The 22,218-nt window shown below is 44.3% G+C and overlaps 3 protein-coding genes across 6 annotated transcripts; 2 read left to right on the top strand and 1 right to left on the bottom strand.

Moving 5' to 3' along the window:
• The first annotated feature begins 449 nt into the window (after positions 1-449).
• LOC147961167 (sodium/hydrogen exchanger 8-like) lies at positions 450-11,542 on the top strand. Of its 4 annotated transcripts, XM_087535135.1 has the most exons (15): positions 450-724; positions 3,025-3,259; positions 3,394-3,444; positions 3,561-3,652; positions 4,321-4,398; positions 4,473-4,630; positions 5,225-5,326; positions 5,405-5,522; positions 6,327-6,379; positions 6,461-6,526; positions 8,746-8,790; positions 8,969-9,007; positions 9,580-11,063; positions 11,182-11,366; positions 11,492-11,542. In XM_087535135.1, the coding sequence occupies exons 2-12, from the start codon at positions 3,112-3,114 to the stop codon at positions 8,985-8,987; spliced, it is 930 nt and encodes a 309-aa protein (XP_087391261.1). In that variant the 5' UTR covers positions 450-724; positions 3,025-3,111; the 3' UTR covers positions 8,988-9,007; positions 9,580-11,063; positions 11,182-11,366; positions 11,492-11,542. The 4 variants fall into 4 exon arrangements, with proteins under 4 accessions (XP_087391261.1, XP_087391260.1, XP_087391259.1 ...); XM_087535134.1 differs by lacking the exon at positions 9,580-11,063; XM_087535133.1 differs by having other exon boundaries at positions 8,969-11,063.
• On the top strand, positions 11,492-16,727 carry LOC125524810 (sodium/hydrogen exchanger 7). Its single transcript, XM_087535136.1, has 10 exons — positions 11,492-11,542; positions 11,622-11,729; positions 12,201-12,426; positions 12,615-12,917; positions 13,359-13,456; positions 13,935-14,066; positions 14,176-14,394; positions 14,546-14,752; positions 15,698-15,956; positions 16,080-16,727. Exons 1-10 carry the CDS (start codon positions 11,540-11,542, stop codon positions 16,349-16,351), a joined length of 1,827 nt encoding a protein of 608 aa, XP_087391262.1. The 5' UTR covers positions 11,492-11,539; the 3' UTR covers positions 16,352-16,727.
• A 53-nt stretch (positions 16,728-16,780) lies between these two features.
• LOC125524811 (uncharacterized) lies at positions 16,781-18,460 on the bottom strand. Its single transcript, XM_048689839.2, has one exon. It carries the CDS (start codon positions 18,458-18,460, stop codon positions 17,345-17,347), a length of 1,116 nt encoding a protein of 371 aa, XP_048545796.2. The 3' UTR covers positions 16,781-17,344.
• Between the last annotated feature and the right edge of the window lie 3,758 nt (positions 18,461-22,218).

Raw genomic sequence — 22,218 nt, 5'->3', positions numbered from 1 at the left:
GCGCAAACGAAAATCCCGCAAACAAGCCTTAAGAATCGAATTAGCACGAAGGTGCAAACCTAACTCACCAGGCCAAGGCGGGGGATCGATGGGTCGTCGCTGCGTCTAAACCAGTCGGGGCAGCCGATCTACTGGCGGCGTGGGGGCCAAACGGTCCCCGGCGGGATGAACTCCGGCGGGATGTTGGCGATTCCCTCCCACGATGGTGGCCTGATGTTGAGCCTCATTTTTCTATGTGCAAAAGATGTTATATTGTTTCTAAGTTTTTTTTCGAGAAATTATAGGGTTTCCTTTTCTTTTGGAGGAGAATTATTGCCTGTATAGTGTATACCATGGGAAATTAGAGAAGGGCCGGAGGAAAAAAGAAAAGCCCAACAAAACAATGCCTTAGGTGCCCTACTCGTCCTGACCCATCCACTAGCCCAACAAATTGCCTAAAAAAAAAACTAGCCCAACAAACAACGCAGTAACGCACGGACAGCCTGCGTGCCACTGCCTCCTGAATCACGACTCCACCGCTCCCAATCTCGCCTGCTCGCCGCCTGCCGCGCCGCCAGACGCCAAGGAGCCGCCCTGCCGGCCCCACTCGCCGGGCGCCACCTCGCCCGCCCCGCCCCTGCCAGCCGGTGCCCGCCTCCCAATCCGCACTCGGCAGCAACCCTGCCCGGCGGCCGGCGGTGTGCAGCGTGCAGGCGTGTAGCTGCTGCGGCCAGCCGGATTTGAGGTAAGTTTTCCACTGCCCATTCCCCGATTTCTGGTTGGCTAATCACTTATTCATCCTCTGTTTCTATAATTTTATATTGATGGATTATGATAGTGCTAACCAGCCTGCCACGTACATGAGCACATATGCGGATATGCCACATATACATAATTTGCTGTGTCCATCTTCGAATTGTTTAGTACCCAATCCCACGATTCCTGATTTCATGGACGGAGTCCTGTTTGTTTGCAGTCGAATGTTGTTCTTCCGGGTTTACTTGAAAATTGTTCAGACGACTGTATGCCATAGCTAGCTGGGATGGATGGATGGCGCAACGGAGCATAGCATAGTGTTCTTTTTGAAAAGTAAAAAGTGGTCGAGTAAACCTGTTTTTATTTTCTTCAAAACTAGTGCGCTCTTCCTCCGCGTGTAGAAAAGGAAGAAATAAATCAATCAAATTACGAGAAGCCTCTGAATCAACTCTGTACAGGATCAATAGAATAGGAAAGGCAAAATACTCATCCAAGGTCACTTGCAACACTCCCATTGTCTGTGAGATTCAGAGGCCGTGAGTTTGTGAGGCTGCATGTTTTTCCTCCACCAACAGCCTTTTTCTTTGTAGCAACTCTCTTCAGAAGAAACGCCTTTATTCCGTGCATCCGTATTCGTCTCATCAGCATCCTTGCCTTCTCTGGACCGCTCCTTCTCAGCTGTTGGCATAGCTTTTCTGTCTCTGCACTCTGTATCCCTTATTCTCCCTTGGTGGGTTCTTTTGGATGAACGCAATGAACTTGCCACTCCTGTCAACACCTGAGCGGAAGCCATGTGTGGTGCATTCCAAAGGATATGAATCTGTTCTTCGAGACGAGGACCTCGGTCACAGTTCTGCCATAACCATAACACTCGACATGCCACAAAGCTTCTAAATATAGGCCGATATGCCTGTCATATCAGCATTGGTTAGCATATCCTCGCAGAAATATAGTCCTCACAGATATCGACGATATATTAGCCGATGTGGGTGTTATTTGGCTTGAAATCCCGACGTGGGTACACACCACAGTGAAACATAGCCCATAGCCTAGTGTTTCTGCATGGTCCCACTTGTGTGTAATTTGATGCGCACAAGCTCACCAACAAATCCTGCCGGTAATTTGATATGGACTTACAAAATTTCCCCCATGGGTTACACACACCTCTGATGATTGGCTCACTCGGAAAGCTGTGCCTAGACCGCCGTCTTATCCAGAACCACCGTTCTAGGGTTAATGAGGCCATCATATTCTTCCATAAGCAACGCCTGATTTGTGAAGAACCATGGTCCCATGATCATCGCCTTGTTCCAGTTGCCTAGGCAATCAAACTGGACTGAATAAATTCTCCTCGACATGTCTCCAGATTACTTACTTTGTCGGGTTCCACGCCGAGCTCATATCCACGAACAGCGTGCTAGTGCTAAACCCTCGCGTAGTATGTACCTTAGCAATTGCTATCCACTTGGCTTTCTCGACGGGTCTGTGATCTCATCTTCGCATACGAACTTTTCGACACCTTCTTCATGCAGATGTAGCCAACCAAGCAGTTCTTCGGCCGGATCCTTAACCGATCCGCTCGACTCGCCTTTATGTTTCATGCTCTCTGCCACTCAGAGTGATCACGCCAACTACAGTAACCCCAGCAATTCCACGGAGAGCCCACCATCATACTTGAAGTAGTGGCATATCAGATTAGATCCATCCATGTACAGGAAACAAGCATATCAGATTATCTATACACCAATGTTTTGGAATGCCATCTTGTTAGGTAATTACGAAATGATATAATTTGAAATTCATGACATGCTTCAAAGTTTGGAATCTCTGAAGAAGTCTTAACTCGGACATATTTGAGTAACCCTTCAGTGCATATCATTGTTGACTTGGGATACTTTTGTAATTTCATGTATACCGATGTGACCTAGTTGTCCAATTTGTTATGCGGAATTGCGTCGCTCTTTCTATTTCTTGGACTACTACATGAAAATAGATGCTCAAATCCCGAGAAACTATAACAGTCCTAGCTTTCTTCAGCCGTCTACACATTGAATTATGCAGGGGTTGGGTTGTGTAAGGATGATTTTTCCATGAACTCCTATAAATATTGAATTGCCTTTGTGTGTTTGTAATATTATGCGATGGCGATTGCTCAGAAAATTGGCAGCATTGTCACATGTGTTTTTTGGAGGCAAATTTGTACTTGAATTGTTGTCAACCCAGTATTTCTAAATTAACCTCACCCCTACACATTTAAAAAGTTCATTTTATCTTATGTCCAATTTGCAGTGACAAAGAGCAATTGTGCTCCCAGGAATACGGCACTTCTTCTGGAAGCAGTACCAACAGTATATCGAGTCTGCTTCCTCCCTTCCGATGGCGACCGCTGCCGAGCCCGACGACGCCGTGCTCTTTGCCGGCGTGTCCCTCGTGCTGGGCGCCGCCTGCCGCCACCTCCTCGACGGCACGCGCGTCCCCTACACCATCGCCCTCCTTGTCCTCGGTGTCGCCCCAGGGTCATTAGGTCTGTTTTACCCCCCCCCCCCCCCGGGGAAAAGCTGATTCTCCTTAGAAAGAGAGTAATTCGTGGTTCCATTCCTTTGCTGCACGACGGACTCAGTCTGACAGTTTGGTTTGTAAATACTGTTCAACATCCAGAGTACGGGACAAAAGACGGTCTAGGCAAACTTGGAGCTGGCATGCGTATCTGTGAGTGAGTTCGCCATGGATGTATTATTTTGAAGACTGGAACAACACAGTACTTGAGAATTAGTTTATTCATCTTCTGAATTAACCGCTTGCTGATTGTGCTTCAAAAATTGCAGGGGCTAACATAAATCCTGATCTTCTCCTGGCTGCTTTCCTTCCGGCCCTTTTGTTTGAGAGTGCCTTCTCAATGGAAGCACACCAGATAAAGGTATCTTTCCAAGTCTGCCTATCTACGCTGAAATCTGAGTTGCTTAATTAAAAGCTGAGTGATCTTTATTCAGTTATGATTACTATTTCTTGCCAAGCAGTAAATAGTATAGTAAAAAAGAAAGGAAACTAGACGGCGATCAGAGAATAAAACTAAGGAACACCATACAACATCAGGGCCGGAGGACAGGCACCCCAGGCCTGCTGCTCATACCTTGGTCCAAACTGAAGTTTTATTCTGGATGATGTGAGCACAGATAACACGAGTTCCTCTGTGGTTGAACACATGGCAGTTTATTTCTTTCGATCCCTCCCAGAGCGAGAGCTGCATCGGGTACAAAAGGCAGCTCTTTAGAACAGAGGAAACGACCAAACCAACATCAAGAAAACTTCACAGGCCAAACTAATTCTCTGCTCAGCTAATATCATTGATCATCCATAATATTTTCCATCCAGTTAGTCACATATGCTCATGTGTGATACAACCATGGCCTCAATGCAAACCAGCTTCAGTTCCTATTGTTCTCTGTTAGCACACATATTTGGTTTCTTCAGTATTGGTGCTTATGTTGATTTACTCCCCTGCCAATTTTCTGTTGTGATATTAGCACTGGGGTGCATATGTCTTTGTTCTGTGTCTACTAATATATTAAAATGCTTATTTTGTAGAAATGCATGGCGCAGATGCTCTTACTTGCTGGTCCTGGTGTACTAATGTCAACATTTTTGCTTGGCACTGCTCTCAAGGTGTGTACCTATGTTTAAAACGACATATACCACTGGCTTTAATACTTTGATACTAGCTAGTCCATTTTCTCTAGCTTACTTCTCCATATGATTGGAACTGGGAAACATCATTGTTGCTTGGTGGTCTGCTTAGTGCCACTGATCCTGTGGCCGTGGTTGCAGTTCTAAAAGAGCTTGGAACAAGTAAAAAGCTCAGTACGATTATTGAGGGAGAATCCTTGATGAACGATGGGTATGCCTTTTTTCAATCTAAACATGTTTTTCTGTTTTCATGTCAATTTTGTTGGAGCAACTCCGATTATGAGAAGAAAGATACAACCTGTGACTCAAATATATAGGTTACAAGTTTTTTTTTCTCTCCGAATATTCGACTGGTCCACTCTCTGGTTGGAAAAATGCTCATTAGTAGTTGTACTTAAAACTAAAATTCAAAGTATTAGTTGTAGCAGTACAGTTGTTCCTGAGACTTGACACACATGTTTATGGCAAAGGTTCTGGAGATTACAGTGTACAAGTTAATCCGTGCCTCCTTCAATGAGGGAAGACTTCACGCATGACAATACTAAATCCAAGGCTGTTTTCCTTTTCCAATCTAAGGGATTATGAAGATTAAAACAAGATTTACTTAACTTAACTATGGCCTGAATATCTGATCTTTGTATCTGCACATACTTCTGTTAAGGTATCCATCAACTAATGTGTGGGGTAGGGAAAGCTTAAATAAATGAAAATAACTTTTGGATGTTGTAAAATTGCATTGTGCACCATTATAATATTTTTGTGTTTGAACCGCAATTCCCGCTAAATGGACACACACTTTCTACAGGGTTTCTGTTGTTGTCTATCAGTTATTCTTACAAATGGTGCTCGGAAGAAGCTTCAATACAGGGTCTATATTGATGTTCTTATCGGAAGTTTCACTTGGAGCGTATGTAGAATGATTTTTCAATCAATGCCAAATATGCCTACCATGCTTCTAATACTAACTGGTATCTTCTTTGACCAGTGTTGCTCTGGGCCTTGCATTTGCAATCATATCTTTACTATGGCTTGGCTTTACTTTCAATGATACAATCTTGGAGATGACGCTAACTCTTGCTGTCAGCTATATTGCTTTCTATACTGTAAGATAATGAACATATTCAAGCTCTCGTACTCCTGCTTTTTCTTTTGAAGGGCACGATTGGTTCAGTTTATTGAAATAGTTCACAACAAATGGAAGGAGTCTTAGCATCAGTCCTAGAATCATGTTTCTCCTTTTGCAATATTGCTTTTGATGCTATTTTACTTGTAATCTGAGGTAACTTCTTGATATGCATATGGCAAAGTACCTACCTGATTTAGATATCTAGAATCTGAAGAGAGTGACTGTTTTCATCCCAATGATAAAGAAGATATTCAAGCTCTCATACTCATTTTATAAGGCTATGATTTGTTCAGTTTCTTGAAATAGTCCACAACAAACTGAATGAGTTGTGAGTCTTAGTACCAGCCCTAGAATTATCTTTTGTGCTAGCTCATTTAGCAAATTGCTCATGAGTCGTGATGCTTTTTTAGTGGTAATCTAAGGCAAGTTCCAGATATGCATGTACAATGTTGAAGTATATGTGGATTGCCCAACCTTCTTCATCAGTTCGGACTTTTGGTTCTATTGGTTGGGTGCATTAAACTTAATATGAATTCAGAACCAAGAGGTCTTGGGTTCAAGCCTCTGCCTTTTCAATTTAAATTTAAAATTTGCTTGCCCTCTTTCTGTCCATGTTTAAGATTGCCCAACCTTCTCCATCAGTTCGGATTTTTGGTTGTACTGGTTGTTCTTTGTCATGTTTTCTCCAGATTTTTTTTCACCTATGAGTTCTGATATAGAAGCCACCAGTTATTTAGTCTTTTGGTGGTTGTTTTCTTTAGCTAATATTGTTCACTATCAGGTGCAAGATGCACTGAAGTACTCTGGTATTTTGACCGTCACAGCTTTGGGAATGTTAGTAAAACTTGTCTTCACATCCGATTGGCATATCCTTTAATCTCGTTCCTCCAGTGTTAACTTTGCCATGTCTGGCAGGTTCTATTCAGCTTTTGCAAAAACTACTTTTAAGGGCGACAATTGCCGAAGTTTGCATGATTTCTGGTATTGTTCTAGCAACATATATCCTTTCATATTATTTTTATATTATCAGCAAGATCAAGATTCTGAACAGTGATCATGGTATTCCTGGTCCCATAGGCTAACTTGTTCACTGTTCCTCATGTGTTCTGTCAGTTCCATAATGCTGGTCATGCTTTTTTTTTCTGTCAGCATAACCTATACTTTCAGTAGATTTTGGTAAATTTATGTCCTTGCATTAGGATACCAGTTGCCAAGTTTGTTCATGCCCAGTATATAGTTACTTGTCCACTTCTATTTTTTCCCTCGCAAAGACACAAACACACCCGATTTAATATTTTGTCTTCTAAATGACCATCATCGTCGTCATCATCGTCATCGTCCTGATTCCTGAAGTAGCCTTAGTAGAATTTTAGAGTTTGTAACTGGCAACAAAGTGAGAGTAAAGATTACACCAAATTTTACTGTACTACCAAACTACTCCCTCTGTTCCTAAATATTTGTCTTTTTAGAGATTTCAAATGGACTACCACATACGGATGTATATAGACATATTTTAGAGTGTAGATTCACTCATTTTGCTCTGTATGTGGTCACTTGTTGAAATCTCTAGAAAGACAAATACTCCCTCCGTTCCAAAATAGATGACCCAACTTTGTAAGTTGAGTCATCTATTTTGGAACGGAGGGAGTATTTAGGAACGGAGGGAGTAGTAATCTGTGCACGTGGTAGGAATGTTTTGTCATATTCCATCCCTGAGCTCTCAATCCTGGGGTCGTAATATGCATACACTTTGGGTGTCGAGCAACGCGCGTCGGTACCCCATAGATGACTCAGTTGACACAGATTTACCCAAGGTTCAGGCTCCTGTATAGGTCATATCCTCGCCGGATGGCGATCTCCATGCTTGGCTCCTCAAAAGAACAGGGTCGTGTTGCTTGAGGTTTGAATTGAATTGTCCTCCTACATATGCGTCTTTTCGTCAGGGTTTGATCCTCTCCGGGTTTGTCTCATAGATGGCACCATCCTTAGTCGGCTTAAACGCTGGATCCTTCAGGGTAAGTCCTTCCCTAGTACAATGAGTATTGGGTATGGTCTTGTAGAAGACCCCTTAGGCCTTGTGTATGAGCAGGTCATCTTATGTAAGTACGCTTTCTCTCGTGCGCTCGTGACACCCTGATACGCCTCAAGTAGCGTTGAGACGATTTTTGGAGTGGCCTGATCTTTCACCGCACGCACACACAGTAGCAATGAGTTCACCAGCAAGAACGAACAGCAGTAGATGATAGACTATGCTTGTAAACGTGTAGTAGCTAGATGAAGAAAATATAGTGGAAAGAAGTAGCACCGTGGCGTAGTACTACTACAGCTAGATTAGATGGATGGATTATGCTAATGATGATCAGCGGCGACGGCGGCGACGGAGCGATTAACAGATGGAGCAGAGAACAAAAGTACTAGATGAGATGAAAAATAGAGATGATTCGACCCTTGCTGATCAAGAACCGAACTGAAGCTTGTGTCCTGACGATCAACGCCGACGAAACACCATGCAAATATCAAACCCTAATAAGGGACGCAGGAGCACAGATAAGGCGCATCCATTAGATGCAATTTCTGAGTATTTTTACTTCCAACTAAAACCTAACTTTTACATGGCCATATGGCCTTTATTTATAGGCACACGCAGGCACCTAGGCTAAGCCCGTAACTAACAGAATCACAAACCGGACTCAACAAGGAAAAAAAATATAAAGCATCCAACTAGGATATGGCTGGGACAAAACTAAAAACTAGGAGACTTTGACCTTCACGTAAGCTTGCTTTCCTGATTAGAGTTGTACAAGTAGTTGCATGGAGTTCTAAAACAAGGCTCCACTTCATCTGAAGGAATTAGCTCAATAGGCATCTCACCAATACTTGGACCCCTGAATAAAATGTCTTGTTTTTGACTTCCTTGGATATTTCGTGAGCAAGGCATGGAGCCTAATATACCTCTTTGATTTGTTGAATGCAACACCTTTGACGTAAAGCAGGCACAATATATTTTGATGTATTATCCTCACTATCAGAGTCTCGTTTCGAAGGTATCTTATTTAGCACCAATGGTGAAACAACAATATTACCTAGGGTGACCGCATCACACCCTGAGGAGACGCGATGACACACTCAAAAATTATGTATGTTCTCATATTTTCTGAGATTGCCTATTTGTATCTTACTGCTGTTTTATTTGTATTCAGGGAAATAGTTGCTTACATTGCGAACACACTTATTTTCATACTGAGGTATCAATATTTGTCCAACTTCCAATTTTTTTGATTTTTTCAGATCTTCTATTTTTCCTAGCTAAACACCCAAACCAGACTATGCTTGCATTTATTTAGTTGATAGTTCACTTTATATTGACACCATTATGATGTTTCTTACATGTGTGTATTACCCTCAATGGGGTTATTATTGCAGATGGCGTGCTAAGACATAATGTCCATTTTGAGAGGCACGGTAATATCTTCACTTATCTTTGTCTACTGTTTGTTTTCATGCAAAACTGCAAAACAAGCATGTCTACTTCATTTTAATTTCTCCTTGTTCATTGCCAACTGAACCTTTCTTTCGTTTATTATAAAGCATGTTGTTCGTAGTTTTCATCATGCAGCACCGTTTCATGCCTGTGTTGGTTCAGTGAGTGCTTTATTTATACATCATGGTAACAAGTTGTTGACATAGTTATTGGGCTAAATCCTCTTATAACACACTTCTGTGTCATGCTTATCGGTTTTACCGGGGATCATCAGCTCAATTATGAATGCTGCAACTGCAGCCAACAGATTATGTGGACAAACACTTGGCATCTCAGTTAGTCAATAGTTCTGCTGAGATATGTTGTTTTAACCACCCATCTTTGGGGCAGCACAATTGGTATTTGCTGTCATTGCATTTTTCTTTTCTTGACCTTGAAAAATATGAATCATGTTTGTCAGTAGAATTACAGTTTGATCATATTTGCAAGTGCTTAAAACAACTTCTGTGCACTATACTTTTTGTTCTAATCCGTCTTCATGCTGTCGAACCAGAAATACGTATACATGTCTAACTACTGCTCCTAGTCTCTAGGTTGGGGCCTATCCTGTACCCCCCCCCCCCCCCTTTTCTCCTCCTATACCGAAAAAGGCTTTCGCCCTGCTTTACATATAAAGCAACTACCACCAACAGCTCGATACAAACTCACACCACCCCAACACACGCACACACCCAAGGCGGATACACCAGCGCTGAGCGCAGCGATACCACCCCTACCACTACAAGAGCTACCAGGGTTCTCCGCTGTTAACACGCCAACACGAAGAGATGAAGCTGCATATGACGACCCGTGCGCTCCAAAGCAGTGCCTTCAGGAAGGATACGACGCCAGAGCACCACCATTGCCTGATCCAAGGATGAGGGTTTCCCCTGGAGCAACACGACAGGCAATGAGGACTGTGGCGATGCCTTCAAGAAGGGAACGAACATCGCCACCGCCAGCCTGCCCGAAGACGGAACAAATTTTCACCCCGGCCCACACTCATCGCCCCCGACATAGACATAGATACGGACGCCGCACGTCCGCCGCCGATTGTCACACCCCGGCCGCCACGCCGCCCACACGGCTATCGCCACCGGGCAGCACCTGAGCACGGGCTCCGCCCACGAGCCCCACGTTCCCACCACCAGAGCCGTCGCCCCGGCATCCAAGACCACCCCACCCACATCAACATGGACCATCGACGATCTTGCCGGAAAAGCAGGCCCTTTTGGTAAGACTGGGGCCCCGCCGGCTGGAGCAGGGCAGGGGGAGGCCACCGGCAGCTGCCGGCCACGCCACAGCCGCCGCACCATTTCTCTTACCGGGGTCAGGTCGCCATCGCCACCCCTGGCAACAGAAACACCCATAGGCACCCCTGCCACCGAGGCCAGCCAAAGACGAGAAGCGTTGAGCCGCCATGCTCCACCCGTTGGACGGGTCGCCAACCGCAGAACTGAACGCCCCATGAATCAGAAGGAGGGGGTCAAACCACCGCCACTGCGCCGCCACCCCGACCAGCCGAGGGGGGCCCGGTCAGGGCAGCCGCTCGCAGCCCTAGCCACCCGCGGCCTGCGCCGCCGTGAGGTCAGATCTGGAAGAGCCGCCGCCGCCGCCGTCCCCAACCTCTGGTCTGCACCAGCACCACCTGCTGCAGCCACGGCAGCGGCGGCCACCTGCAGCCTGCGCCGCCTGGAGCAAGATCTGGCCGCGCCGGACCAAGCCGCCGCCATCTCAGGCAACGCAGGCACGCCACCCACCTAACCGCCCGCCGGGCCGCCGTGGAGCCCGGCCACAGCGCCACGTATGGGCCCGGGGTGCCGGCCTGCGCCAACATCGCCCGAGCGGGAAGAGACAGGGCCCCGCCGCCGCCGGCGACGGCAGGGCTTTGCCCGGCCGCGCCCCCGGGCGATGGCGAGGGGGAGGAAGGGAGAGGGAGGGGGCGGCGGTGAGGGTTAGGGTTGGCCTCCGGATTGCCTCGCGGGAGGTGACGTGGAGGTGAGTTGGTCTCTTCCTCACCAATTCCTCGCTTTTTCTCCTCCTATATGTAGCATGTTATACAATCATCGGGGAATTCAGTAAACCTACTCATTCCGTTTATCGCTTGCTCTTTCAGGCACTTCATGGGGGTTTCTTCTTCTGCTCTATTTCTATGTACAAATGGCACGGGCTGCAGTTGTCGGTGCTCTGTATCTTTTGTTGCGCTACTTTGGGTATGGTTTGGACTTAAAAGAAGCCATAATTATTGTTTGGTCTGGGCTGCGAGGTGCTGTTTCCCTATAATTAGCGCTGTCTGTTAAAGTAAGTTATATTCATGCACCACTTGACCATCTCATTTGTCTCTTATTATCACTATATTAGTCTACTTTTGTTCAAAAAATTAATCTATGATAATAATTTGAGGTTACTGGGTTACTTTTTACCAGCGTGCTAGTGATACAGCTCAACCTTTTCTGAAACCAGAAGTCGGAACAATGGTAGGTTAGTTTTTCCTGACAAAATACAAAATCAGAAAATTTAATTTGAGCAAGGCTTATTTTATCCATCTTTTTGTAGTTTGTGTTCTTCACTGGCGGCATCGTGTTTCTGACACTAATATTGAATGGTTCTACCACACAATTTTTGTTGCACGCACTTGGTATGGACAACCTGTCAGTAACAAAGGTTAGCTTTACAAATTACAAGTTTCATCTGTGGTTTTTTTTAACCTTGGAGTTAAAGAATTTGCTTTTCTGTGTGCTAATAAGAAATCTTTTGACTCCTCTTTCATTTCCCTTAGATTAATTAGTAAATAGGAAGATTATATGGTGTGATTGTTACACATATTTTATTTCTGTGCCTATGAGTTCAGGGTTGGTGGATTAGCATCTTACATAACCATGGCATAAAAATGATTAATTTCTCTTTCAGTTGAACCTATTTGTAAGTCCAAAAGGTGTTCTGAGCCTTGCTTGCTATTTAGTTAGACCTCTTCATCCAGCAACTCCGAGGAGTAGGTTTTGTGTGACTGATACCTTGTTGCTTCCAGAAATATTAGTACTTTATCGTTTCACATGTGATTGATGATATGTATGTAGTATAGTAATGTTCTGCTCAGGCTCGGCATAAAATTATATTCTGATTACTGGTGCACAGCTTCGCATGTTGAATTATACTAGACATGAAATTCTAAACAATACATTAGAAGCTTTTGGTGATCTCAAAGATGATGAGGAGCTTGGTCCTGCTGACTGGGTTACAGTTAAGAAATATATCACAGGCTTGAGTAACTTGGAAGATGAACATGCACATCCACATGATGACAATCATGATCACGTACATACCATGAATTTAAAGGATGGTCGAGTGCGTCTTTTGAATGGTAGGCACCCCCCCCCCCCCCCCCCCCCCCCCAGTTTGTTTGCTTTTCTGTTTTTGCCCCTAAATAGTTGGCTTTATATTTCGTCCATAATTCTATCTTGTCTCCGTATTTTATGGAGATGTTTAGTTTCATACTAAATGCAATCAGTTAACAAAGATTTTTTTCCTTTTTGTAAATATTGCTTTCAGGTGTGCAAGCCAGTTACTGGGCAATGCTTGACCAGGGACAGATAACTCAAGCTACAGCAAATATTTTGATGCGATCAGTTGATGAAGCTATGGATCTTGTTTCTAGCCGACCATTATGCGATTGGAACAGTTTGCAGTCCAGTGTCTATTTCCCAAGTTACTATAGGTTCCTTTCTGCAAGCATGTTACCACAAAGTTTTATCACATACTTCACAGTACAAAGATTGGAGTCAGGATGTTACATCTGTGCTACATTTCTTCGTGCTCATAGAATTGCAAGGAGACAACTACAAAATTTTCTTGGTAAAATCTTGGAAAACTTTTAGAATGCTTTTATGTGCTTGTTATTTACCATTTCTTTGTGCTACCAATTCCAGACCTTAGTACTCAATCCATGGATCGGAGGGAGTACATGAATATTGGTCACAATACGTGGTGCATATGCCAGATGTTATGCGTAGGTGTTCGTCGCTATAGTCGCCAGTCTATCTTTCTGTAGAATCAATCAGCTACAGACCCTATTTTTTAAGATACGTGGAAAGTAGTATGGTGCAGATGGACGCATGGCTCCAACCATTTAGCTTATTAAGGTTGAACTATGTAAAGCCTGTCTAAAGTCATCGTCCTCAAAAGTTTTAAATCCTTCTATTTTCTCCTCTGACCCCATTTTTTAAGGTACGTGGAGTTCAACTTGCATATATGATCCTAGTTACTTACCAATGTTCCGTATACTTCATTCATCAGGTGATAGTGAGATTGCAAAAATTGTTATTGATGAAAGTAATGCTGGGGGAGAGGAAGCTAGGAAGTTCTTGGAAGAAGTTCGCTGTACATTCCCTCAGGTTTGTGCTTACAATGTGCATTTATCTGTTGACTTAACTAATATGGAGCCTTCAGCCTCCAGCACAATAGTTCAACAGTTCACTCAACAACCCATTATCTTTTGCAAAACTCAAGAAAGCACCATCTCAACTGAACTGGAATTCTAGTTTGATCTGTAGAGAATTTCCATGTGCTTGTATGGCATCGCTGGGGTGAGTGGATGTAAATGTTAGCTTTAGAGTTTGGAAATGATTTTGTTAGTTTTATTTTCCAGAATTATTTTGTTTCCTGCAAAATTCATGTGAAATTGTTCCAGAACTCTACATTCGAGACAGGCCCTACTTTTATAGCACTTCGGAATACTTCATTTCATTGTCATACAACAATTCGGCAGTAGTGATGAAAAACCTCATTGTATGAATAAACAAGGCAGTCTCCCATTCTTGAATCTGAGAGTTCATTATTGCCTAGATTCTGAAGGTGTTTCCACATTTTCAGCTTCTTTGTGTGCTAAAGACTCGACAAGTAACATATGCTGTATTGACACACTTGAGTGAGAATGTTCAAAACCTATGGAAGACTGGGTTACTGGAAGAAAAAGAAATGGCACATCTGGATGATGCTTGGCAGGTAGTGGAGTGTTTGACTTGTCTTTTGCTTCGAAAATTAATTGCCAAAGTGGTTTCAGTTCAAAAGTTGCAACCAATATGCTTATTCATGTAAGTTAATCACTTGTCAGACAGACCTGAAGAAGCTTAAGAGGAATCCACAATTAGTGAAAATGCCAAGAGTTGGCGATCTTTTAGGCACTCATCCATTAGTCGGCATGCTGCCTGCTGCTGTGCGTGCTCCTTTGTTAAGCAATACAAAAGAAAAAGTAAAAGGGCATGGTGCAGCCCTATATATGGAAGGCTCAAGAGCAACTGGTATATGGATTGTTTCGATCGGAGCAGTAAAGGTATGTTTCTGCTTAAGACTGCTCTAAACTGTACTGTATTTTGTTGGAGTATATACCTAACACATTTTTTACGAATTTACTGTTCACCCTGGGAGCATGTGCTTTTGGCAGCCGTTTCGCCGCCCCCTAAGTTATCCCCTTTTTTTGACAGTGGAGAAGTCAGAGGCTAAGCAGCAGGCATTCTTTGCACCCAATTTTCCCACATGGAAGCACTTTGGGTCTATACGAGGTGCTAACAGGAAAGTCTTGTCTCTGTGACATGATTACAGATTCTCTCGTGCGCTGTTTCTTTATTGAAGCTGAAAAGATAGATCAATTGCGTTGGTCAGATCCTTCTGTTGAGGCTTTTCTGTGGCAGGTGTGCTTTAACTTTACTGTTTGCTTGTGTACCTATTAAATCCAGTGATTCTTGTACATGTACTGCAGCTGTGCAATTAGTTTTTTTTCTTCTGAACTCTACGAGGGCATAGAAGCAGATGTTTTTCTGGATTTTACTTAATATCACCACGTAGCGTAACTGCTGGCTACCAGTTGAAGAACCAGAACCTTGCAGATGAGAAGCTCTTTCTTTTTTAACCAAGTTTGAGTATAATTGTTTCTTGTTTCTACCCAATCTCAAATTTGAAAGAGTTCAAAATTTTGAAAATTTCTAAAAAGTGGAACCCAGCTAATTTCCCCTCCACATGTTCACAAGAAAAACAGAAATGTTGAGATTGCATTTCTTCTGTTTCTGCCCTCAAATCAAAAATAAAAACACTAGAGATACTACAACATAATACTTTGATTTTTCTGCTTTCCCTTGATTGTTACATTAAGGCCTTGTTCGGTTAAGCCACTCCCCAAGTGGATTGGAGTGGAATGGAGGGGATTTGGGGGGAACCGAACAAGGCCTAAAGGGAAATGGCCCCTAGACGCCTTGTCGTGTCACCTTGTCTCAAATGATTTATGTATTTCTGTAACATTCTTGTGGCCGACAATTCATTTATAGCACGTCCCCATTTTGGTGTGAAACTATGCACGTGTCACAGCTTGCTTGGGCTTCCATCCTCTGTTCACCAAAATCGGTTACTTCGGATGTGACAATGTGTTTCCTCTGCCTTGCGCCTAACAATCTATATCGTTTTTTTGGGGGGGGGGGGGGGGGGGGGATCTAATCCGCTAGTCCTTAATCATACATACATGGAAATTGCAGGAAAGTGCTGCAGTCATTGCTAAGCTCTTGATCCCACGTGTGTTCGAGAAAATGACAATGCAAGAGACGCGGCTTCTCGTCAGCACAGGATCTACTATGAACTTCTAGTAGGAAAGTGCTGCAGTCATTGCTAAGCTCTTGATCCCACGTGTGTTCGAGAAAATGACAATGCAAGAGACGCGGCTTCTCGTCAGCACAGGATCTACTATGAACTTGTACACCAAGGGTGAAGACATCATGCTCGAGCATAATTACATCGGCATCTTACTAGAAGGAACTTTGAAGGCGGAGAACCAAAACAGCATCTTACCTCCAGGAGTGCTGCTGCCATCAAACATGGACCTGGAGTTACTTGGTCTGGAGTCTTCAGGTGCTGTACATCATCCATCAAGAAGTGAATCATTGAAAATGGAAATCTATAGCCCTACTCGTACGATTTCTAGTTATATCTACTGATTGATGTTGACACTGATGCTTTCCTGTTTACCTACAGCTATGAACCGTATGGACAGTTGCTACGCAGCAGACAGCTATCAGGTGGAAGCCCAAGCTAGAGTTCTCATCTTCGAAGTAGGGAGGCTGTTCACGGAGGCCAATGGGCAGAGGAACCAGCCGGGTGGTAGCTTCTCTGCTGAAGCCTTGCAGCTCAGCGTGGAAGAATCCACTGGAGAAGAACAAGTCATCATTACCGTCGACTCTCCGAACAAGCTGCCCTTGGGTGATTCATCAGCTGGCTCATCATCTGGCGTGACGCGAGGCAGCTGATGGGATCTTGTGCGAATATAGTAGCGTGCTTGATGGAGTAGCAATCATGAAATTGACCTCTCTTTTTGAGAAACTTGGCTTTATTACTTGCTGGTGTAACTAAATCGCCGGTAACCATAAATAGAGTGTACAAAGTTGGGTATGTCATCATGCCATTTGACATCGCTGGGTGTCATACAAGCAACGTAATTACAGATAAGAGATGCTGAAGGTGATAGTCATGAAATTAGCTTTATGGACCGAAATAGGATTTGGGACGCTCTCAGTTTTGTTTAAAAGAGCGCGTCGCTGCAACCATTCAATCACGTTATATTCAGCTTTTTTTGCTACATTGGCCAAGAGTTGGTGTTCACAGATGGCAAGTCTATTATTGGCATGAGTTAAGAACTTTGCATTTGCCCAACTTTATTGTGGTCTTCAAGATTTAGTGTCTGATTCCATATTTTATTGTTTGAGATTTCATATGTGAAAGCCAAATTTGGTAAATCTTGAAGACTTCACAGTTGGGACTAAAAGTAATCAACGTGACAAGGAAATTTTTTCCCATGCACTTGCATATTGGTATTTTTTGTGGGCCGATCGAAAACATCAAGACAGTTTAGAATTTCCGATTATAACTATGTTCAAACTTCATGCCTGTCATGCAAATCTTCTGCTATTTTCGTATGAGCGAATCAAGTAAAATTAGTAGTGCAAGAATTTTAAAGCAAACTAAATTCTTTCCCTGCAATTATTAAATAAATACTCCTATATAAACAGTCTTGAAACCAATCGCATCACATGATATCCCTCAAAAAAACATCACATTACATTTTTGAGTCTAATACAAACACACGGTACAGGGAGAACTACTATTAGCATAGACTAGAACCCCACACAAATTAAATCCCCCAAACCAAATTAATCAACCAAAGAATAGTCTCTAGCTAGCAGATCAAGCGATCAGTGTGTCTAAGTGGAACTTGGATCTCTCAGTCTAAGTGGAGCTGCAATCTAAGCATCCTTGTTGAATTTCACGAACTCATCATGATCAACGATATCCGGCAACGAGTCCCACGCCGGTTCTCCCCCCTCGACCGTCGTCTCCGCTGGCTTGTCAAGTATTCTCATGAGTTGGTCCATTGAGATGCTGAAATTATCCTCAGGCCCGTCCTCATCTTGCTGCTGCTGGTACTGACCAAGAACGTTGGCTGGCCCCATGGAGTTCTGCCCCTTCTCGCCATCGTCGTAGTGAAGAGGACCCACCGACGACATTATGTCATCCATGAAGTATTGGCCATCGTCGTCGTCGCCGTAATCAAGAAGGGGCGGGGGCGAAGGCAGCAGCTCCGACGCCTGTGGCCGTGGCGGCTCAACGTGTTCTTGCCGGAGACCACGGACACTCCCCGGCGGCATCAGCGCGGCGGCGGCGGCGAAATAGTCTGCCGGGACAGGCTTCTTGTTCCTCGCCGTCAGGCCGTCCTCCCCGTAGACTTCCCTCCGGCCCTCTTTGGTGGCGCGCGGTGTGACGTAGAGCTTGTGGAGCGCGGGCACGCCCCTCCTGCCGTCGCCCCTGTCCCTGTCGCTGGTGAACTCCTGCATGAGCCACGGCGTCTTGCGCTTCATCGGGACGCAGTAGAACCCGAAGCAGTTCTTGCGCCCGCCCTCTTCGCGAAGCTCCTCCTTGCTCTGCTCCACCCGCCAGAACCCGCCGGTCCGGACGCTGCGGTCGGCGCGCTTGTTCTCTGTCGCGCTGCACGGGCTCTGGAACTTGCTCTCGCCGAGGAACCACCACGTGTACTTGCCCTCGCGGGCGCTGGCCGGCGGGTGCAGCCGCTGCAGCGCGTAGGGGTCGTTGTCGTACATGTCGGCGTGGAGGATGAACCCCCGCGCGTCGGGCATCTTGTCGTCGCCGGCGATCCACCGGTTGAGGAACCCCATCCTGTCCGCTTTGGTCGGGTTGAAGTAGACGCCGGGAGGCAGCAGCGGCGGCTGCTGGAGCTCGTTCAACCCGCCGGGACCGGGCGGAGGCGCCATGGACATGGAGCTGCTGGCTCCGGCTCCGGCTCCAGCGTCGGCGGTGGCGCAAGTTGATCTCTTGTCTGCTTTTCTCGCTTTCGTGACGGCCATGGTTTCCTAGCAAGTTGTGTTTGAGGAGGGATTGGATTGATCGGTGGGGTGGGGATTATATGGTGTGCAGACGACGCGCTTCCGTCTGAAATCGGATTCGCCTCATCGTCCCAAGCTCTAGTCGGACATGGATTTCCATCTTTAGTTTTTTAGCAGAGCAGTCGATGCGCTTCCCGCGCGATTCTTTTTTCCCGCCTTTTCCGGAAACTCGCGCCCCCCCTCTTCGCCTCATTGGGCCTGGCCCAACAACCGTCCCATATACTACGCTTATTCATTCGAGTTACTTTTTTTTCTGTTTCTTTTTCCAGTGCCTTCCCAATTTCCTATTGTTTCAATTTGATTGTTTCTGATAGTTGTAACCAGATTCTCCCATTTATAATTTTGAATGGCATTGCCAGGAATTATCAAGACTTCAAGAGCACTGCCACCGAAATACTCCCTACGGTCATTTTTAGTCTGCATATAAATTTTGTCCAAAGTCAAACTATCTCTACTTTGACCAAACTTATCAAAAATAGTATCAAAAATCACAATGCCAAATCAATATTGTTAGATTCATTATCAAATGTAGTTTCATAGTACATATATTTGATCTTGTGGATGTTGATATTTTTTAATAAAAAATTGGTCGAAGTTTGTAATGTTTGATTTGGCAGAAATCTAGTACGCAGAGTAAAAATGACCGAAGGGAGTACAAACCATCCCTATTAGCTGGAAGAAAATCAAGAGCATCGCCGTCGACATGCATCACATGACTATATCAAGCGAACTTTTTTTTATCCGTATATAAGCTTAAATAGCACCCAAGTTTTCATTAAAGATCATAAACTAACCATGCAAATGATAGCACTTAGAATTTATATTTACCCATATCAATGGCATAATTAATTGGCAAGCAATAATAATATATCTCCAATGCCAATAAAATTCAAAACAATCATGATATAACAAAATAAAATGGTTTCTCGCTAGCCTTTTCTGAGACCGTAAAATACAAATGCAGATCACCCCTAAAGTTCAAGCAGTCACTAAACATTAAAATTCAAGGTAGGAGAGATCCAATCATGATGCACACAACATTAACTGTACTATATGCATAAGAATGACAATAGCGCTCTCAGGATTGGTGCTTAAAATGAGAAGGTGATGACTCAACAATAAAAGTAAATAACATAAAAGTGAAGACATAGACAAAGGGAATCAGAGATTTGCAGAGGTGCCAAAACTCAAAGCTTAAATCAGATATGAATACAATTTTGAGAGCTGTGTCTTTCCTATCAACATCACGACCGAGGATTTTTTTAATATCCTTCATGCTAAACACATTATCGGCGGTTTCCAAGCGGAAAGGTAAAGTTTACTCCCACTCAACCATGCAATCACAAGCCATGGCTAGCCGAATCCACTGGTCCCCTCCAAACAATCAACTTTCTAGGGGTGTTGTTTCATTATATTTTTCTTTATTTTTGATAATACGACCGACCATCCCAATTACCAGCCTCCCTCATGTAATGACAAATGAACAAACACCCATCGTGAGAATAACCCGCTTAGCATGGAAGATACTTACCGCCCGTGTCGCTCCATGAGCGATACATACACACAAAACAAATGCTTATTTGAATGTTTAGAGGTGGAACATGCAAATTTACTTAGAACAATAGGGTAATACCACATATAGGTCGATATAGTGGACTCATCTAAAACAACTTTGGTTTAAGGATTTTGGACGCACAAGAAATATTGCCGCTTAGTACAGGCGAAGGCTAACAAATAGAATGAGAAGAGACCAACTAGGGAGCGCTAGGTCATAATCATGCATTGCGAATAATTAATATTAAACACTAGCATGAGTAGGATATTAACACTCTGAACGTAAATATCATGAAAGCTGCATTGATCTTGAAACAACTACATGTGTTCAAATGTGCCAAGTCAAGCCACTTGAATCATTTAGAGGAGGATATCATTCTAAAATACTACATCATAACCATTTTAATGCATGTTGACGCTCAACATAAATCATCATCCACTCCTAGCTACTTAAGAATGGCATGAGCTGTTGGGGAACGTAGTAATTTCAAAATTTTCCTACGCACACGCAAGATCATGGTGATGCATAGCAACGAGAGGGGAGAGTGTGTCCATGTACCCTCGTAGACCGAAAGCGGACGTGTTAGCACAACACGGTTGATGTAGTCATACGTCTTCACGATCCGACCGATCAAGTACCGAACGCACTGCACCTCCGAGTTCTGCACACATTCAACTCGATGACGTCCCTCGAACTCCGATCCAGCCGAGCTTTGAGGGAGAGTTCCGTCAGCACGACGTCGTGGTGACGATGTTGATGTTCTACCATCGCAGGCCTTCGCCTAAGCACCGCTACGATATTATCGAGGTGGACTATGGTGGAAAGGGGCACCGCACACGGCTAAAAGATCCAAAAGATCAATTGTTGTGTCTATGGGGTGCCCCTCTCCTCCGTATATAAAGGGGGAGGAGAGGGCCGGCCAAGGGGAGGAGGCACGCCCAAGGGGGGAGTCCTACTCCCACCGGGAGTAGGACTCCTCCTTTTCCTATTTGGAGAGGGAGAGGGAAGGAAGAGGAAGGAGGGAGGAAGGAAAGGGGGGCCCGGCCCCCTCCCAATTCGGATTGGGCTTGGGGGGGGGGGGGCGCCCCCCTCCCTTGCTCCTTTCCCATCCTTTCCACTAAAGCCCATTAAGGCCCATATACCTCCCGGGGGGTTCCGATAACCTCCCGGTGCTCCGGTATTATCCCGATCTCACCCGGAACCACCCCGGTATCCAAATATATATAGTCGTCCAATATATCGATCTTTACGTCTCGACCATTTCGAGACTCCTCGTCATGTCCGTGATCACATCCGGGACTCTGAACTACCTTCGGTACATCAAAACTCATAATATAACCGTCATCAAACTTTAAGCATGCGGACCCTACGGGTTCGAGAACTATGTAGACATGATCGAGACACGTCTCCGGTAAATAACCAATAGCGGAACCTAGATGCTCATATTGGCTCCCACATATTCTACGAAGATCTTTATCGGTCAAACCGCATAACAACATACGTTGTTCCGTTTGTCATCGGTATGTTACTTGCCCGAGATTCGATCGTCGGTATCTCAATACCTAGTTCAATCTCGTTACCGGCAAGTCTCTTTACTCGTTCCATAATACATCATCCCGCAACTAACTCATTAGTTACAATTCTTGCAAGGCTTATAGTGATGTGCATTACCGAGTGGGCCTAGAGATACCTCTCCGACAATCGGAGTGACAAATCCTAATCTTGAAATACGCCAACTCAACAAGTACCTTCGGAGACACCTGTAGAGCACCTTTATAATCACCCAGTTACGTTGTGACATTTGGTAGCACACAAAGTGTTCCTCCGGTAAACGGGAGTTGCATAATCTCATAGTCATAGGAACATGTATAAGTCATGAAGAAAACAATAGCAACATACTAAACGATCAAGTGCTAAGCTAACGGTATGGGTCAAGTCAATCACATCATTCTCTAATGATGTGATCCCGTTAATCAAATGACAACTCATGTCTATGGTTAGGAAACATAACCATCATTGATTCAACGAGCTAGTCGTGTAGAGGCATACTAGTGACACTTTGTTTGTCTATGTATTCACACATGTACTAAGTTTCCGGTTAATACAATTCTAGTATAAATAATAAACATTTATCATGATATAAGGAAATATAAATAACAACTTT

This window comes from Triticum urartu, chromosome 7A (genome assembly GCF_056163025.1).
Source record: "Triticum urartu cultivar PI428250 chromosome 7A, HENAU_Tu73, whole genome shotgun sequence".
Classification (NCBI taxonomy): Eukaryota; Viridiplantae; Streptophyta; class Magnoliopsida; order Poales; family Poaceae; genus Triticum; species Triticum urartu.
The sequence above is the reverse complement of the archived record's forward strand: the minus strand, read 5'-3'. Positions and strand labels throughout refer to the sequence as shown.

Bases quoted from the DNA above. Each gene is read 5' to 3' on its own strand.
- LOC147961167 (XM_087535132.1), top strand. From the start codon at position 3,112: ATGGCGACCGCTGCCGAGCCCGACGACGCCGTGCTCTTTGCCGGCGTG. The intron at 3,653-4,320 runs GTATCTTTCCAA...CTTATTTTGTAG, and splicing joins TGGAAGCACACCAGATAAAG to AAATGCATGGCGCAGATGCT. The intron at 6,380-6,460 runs GTTAGTAAAACT...CATGTCTGGCAG, and splicing joins ACCGTCACAGCTTTGGGAAT to GTTCTATTCAGCTTTTGCAA.
- LOC125524810 (XM_087535136.1), top strand. The intron at 12,918-13,358 runs GTAAAATCTTGG...TTCATTCATCAG, and splicing joins ACAACTACAAAATTTTCTTG to GTGATAGTGAGATTGCAAAA. The intron at 14,067-14,175 runs GTAGTGGAGTGT...ATCACTTGTCAG, and splicing joins ATCTGGATGATGCTTGGCAG to ACAGACCTGAAGAAGCTTAA.
- LOC125524811 (XM_048689839.2), bottom strand. From the start codon at position 18,460: ATGGCCGTCACGAAAGCGAGAAAAGCAGACAAGAGATCAACTTGCGCC.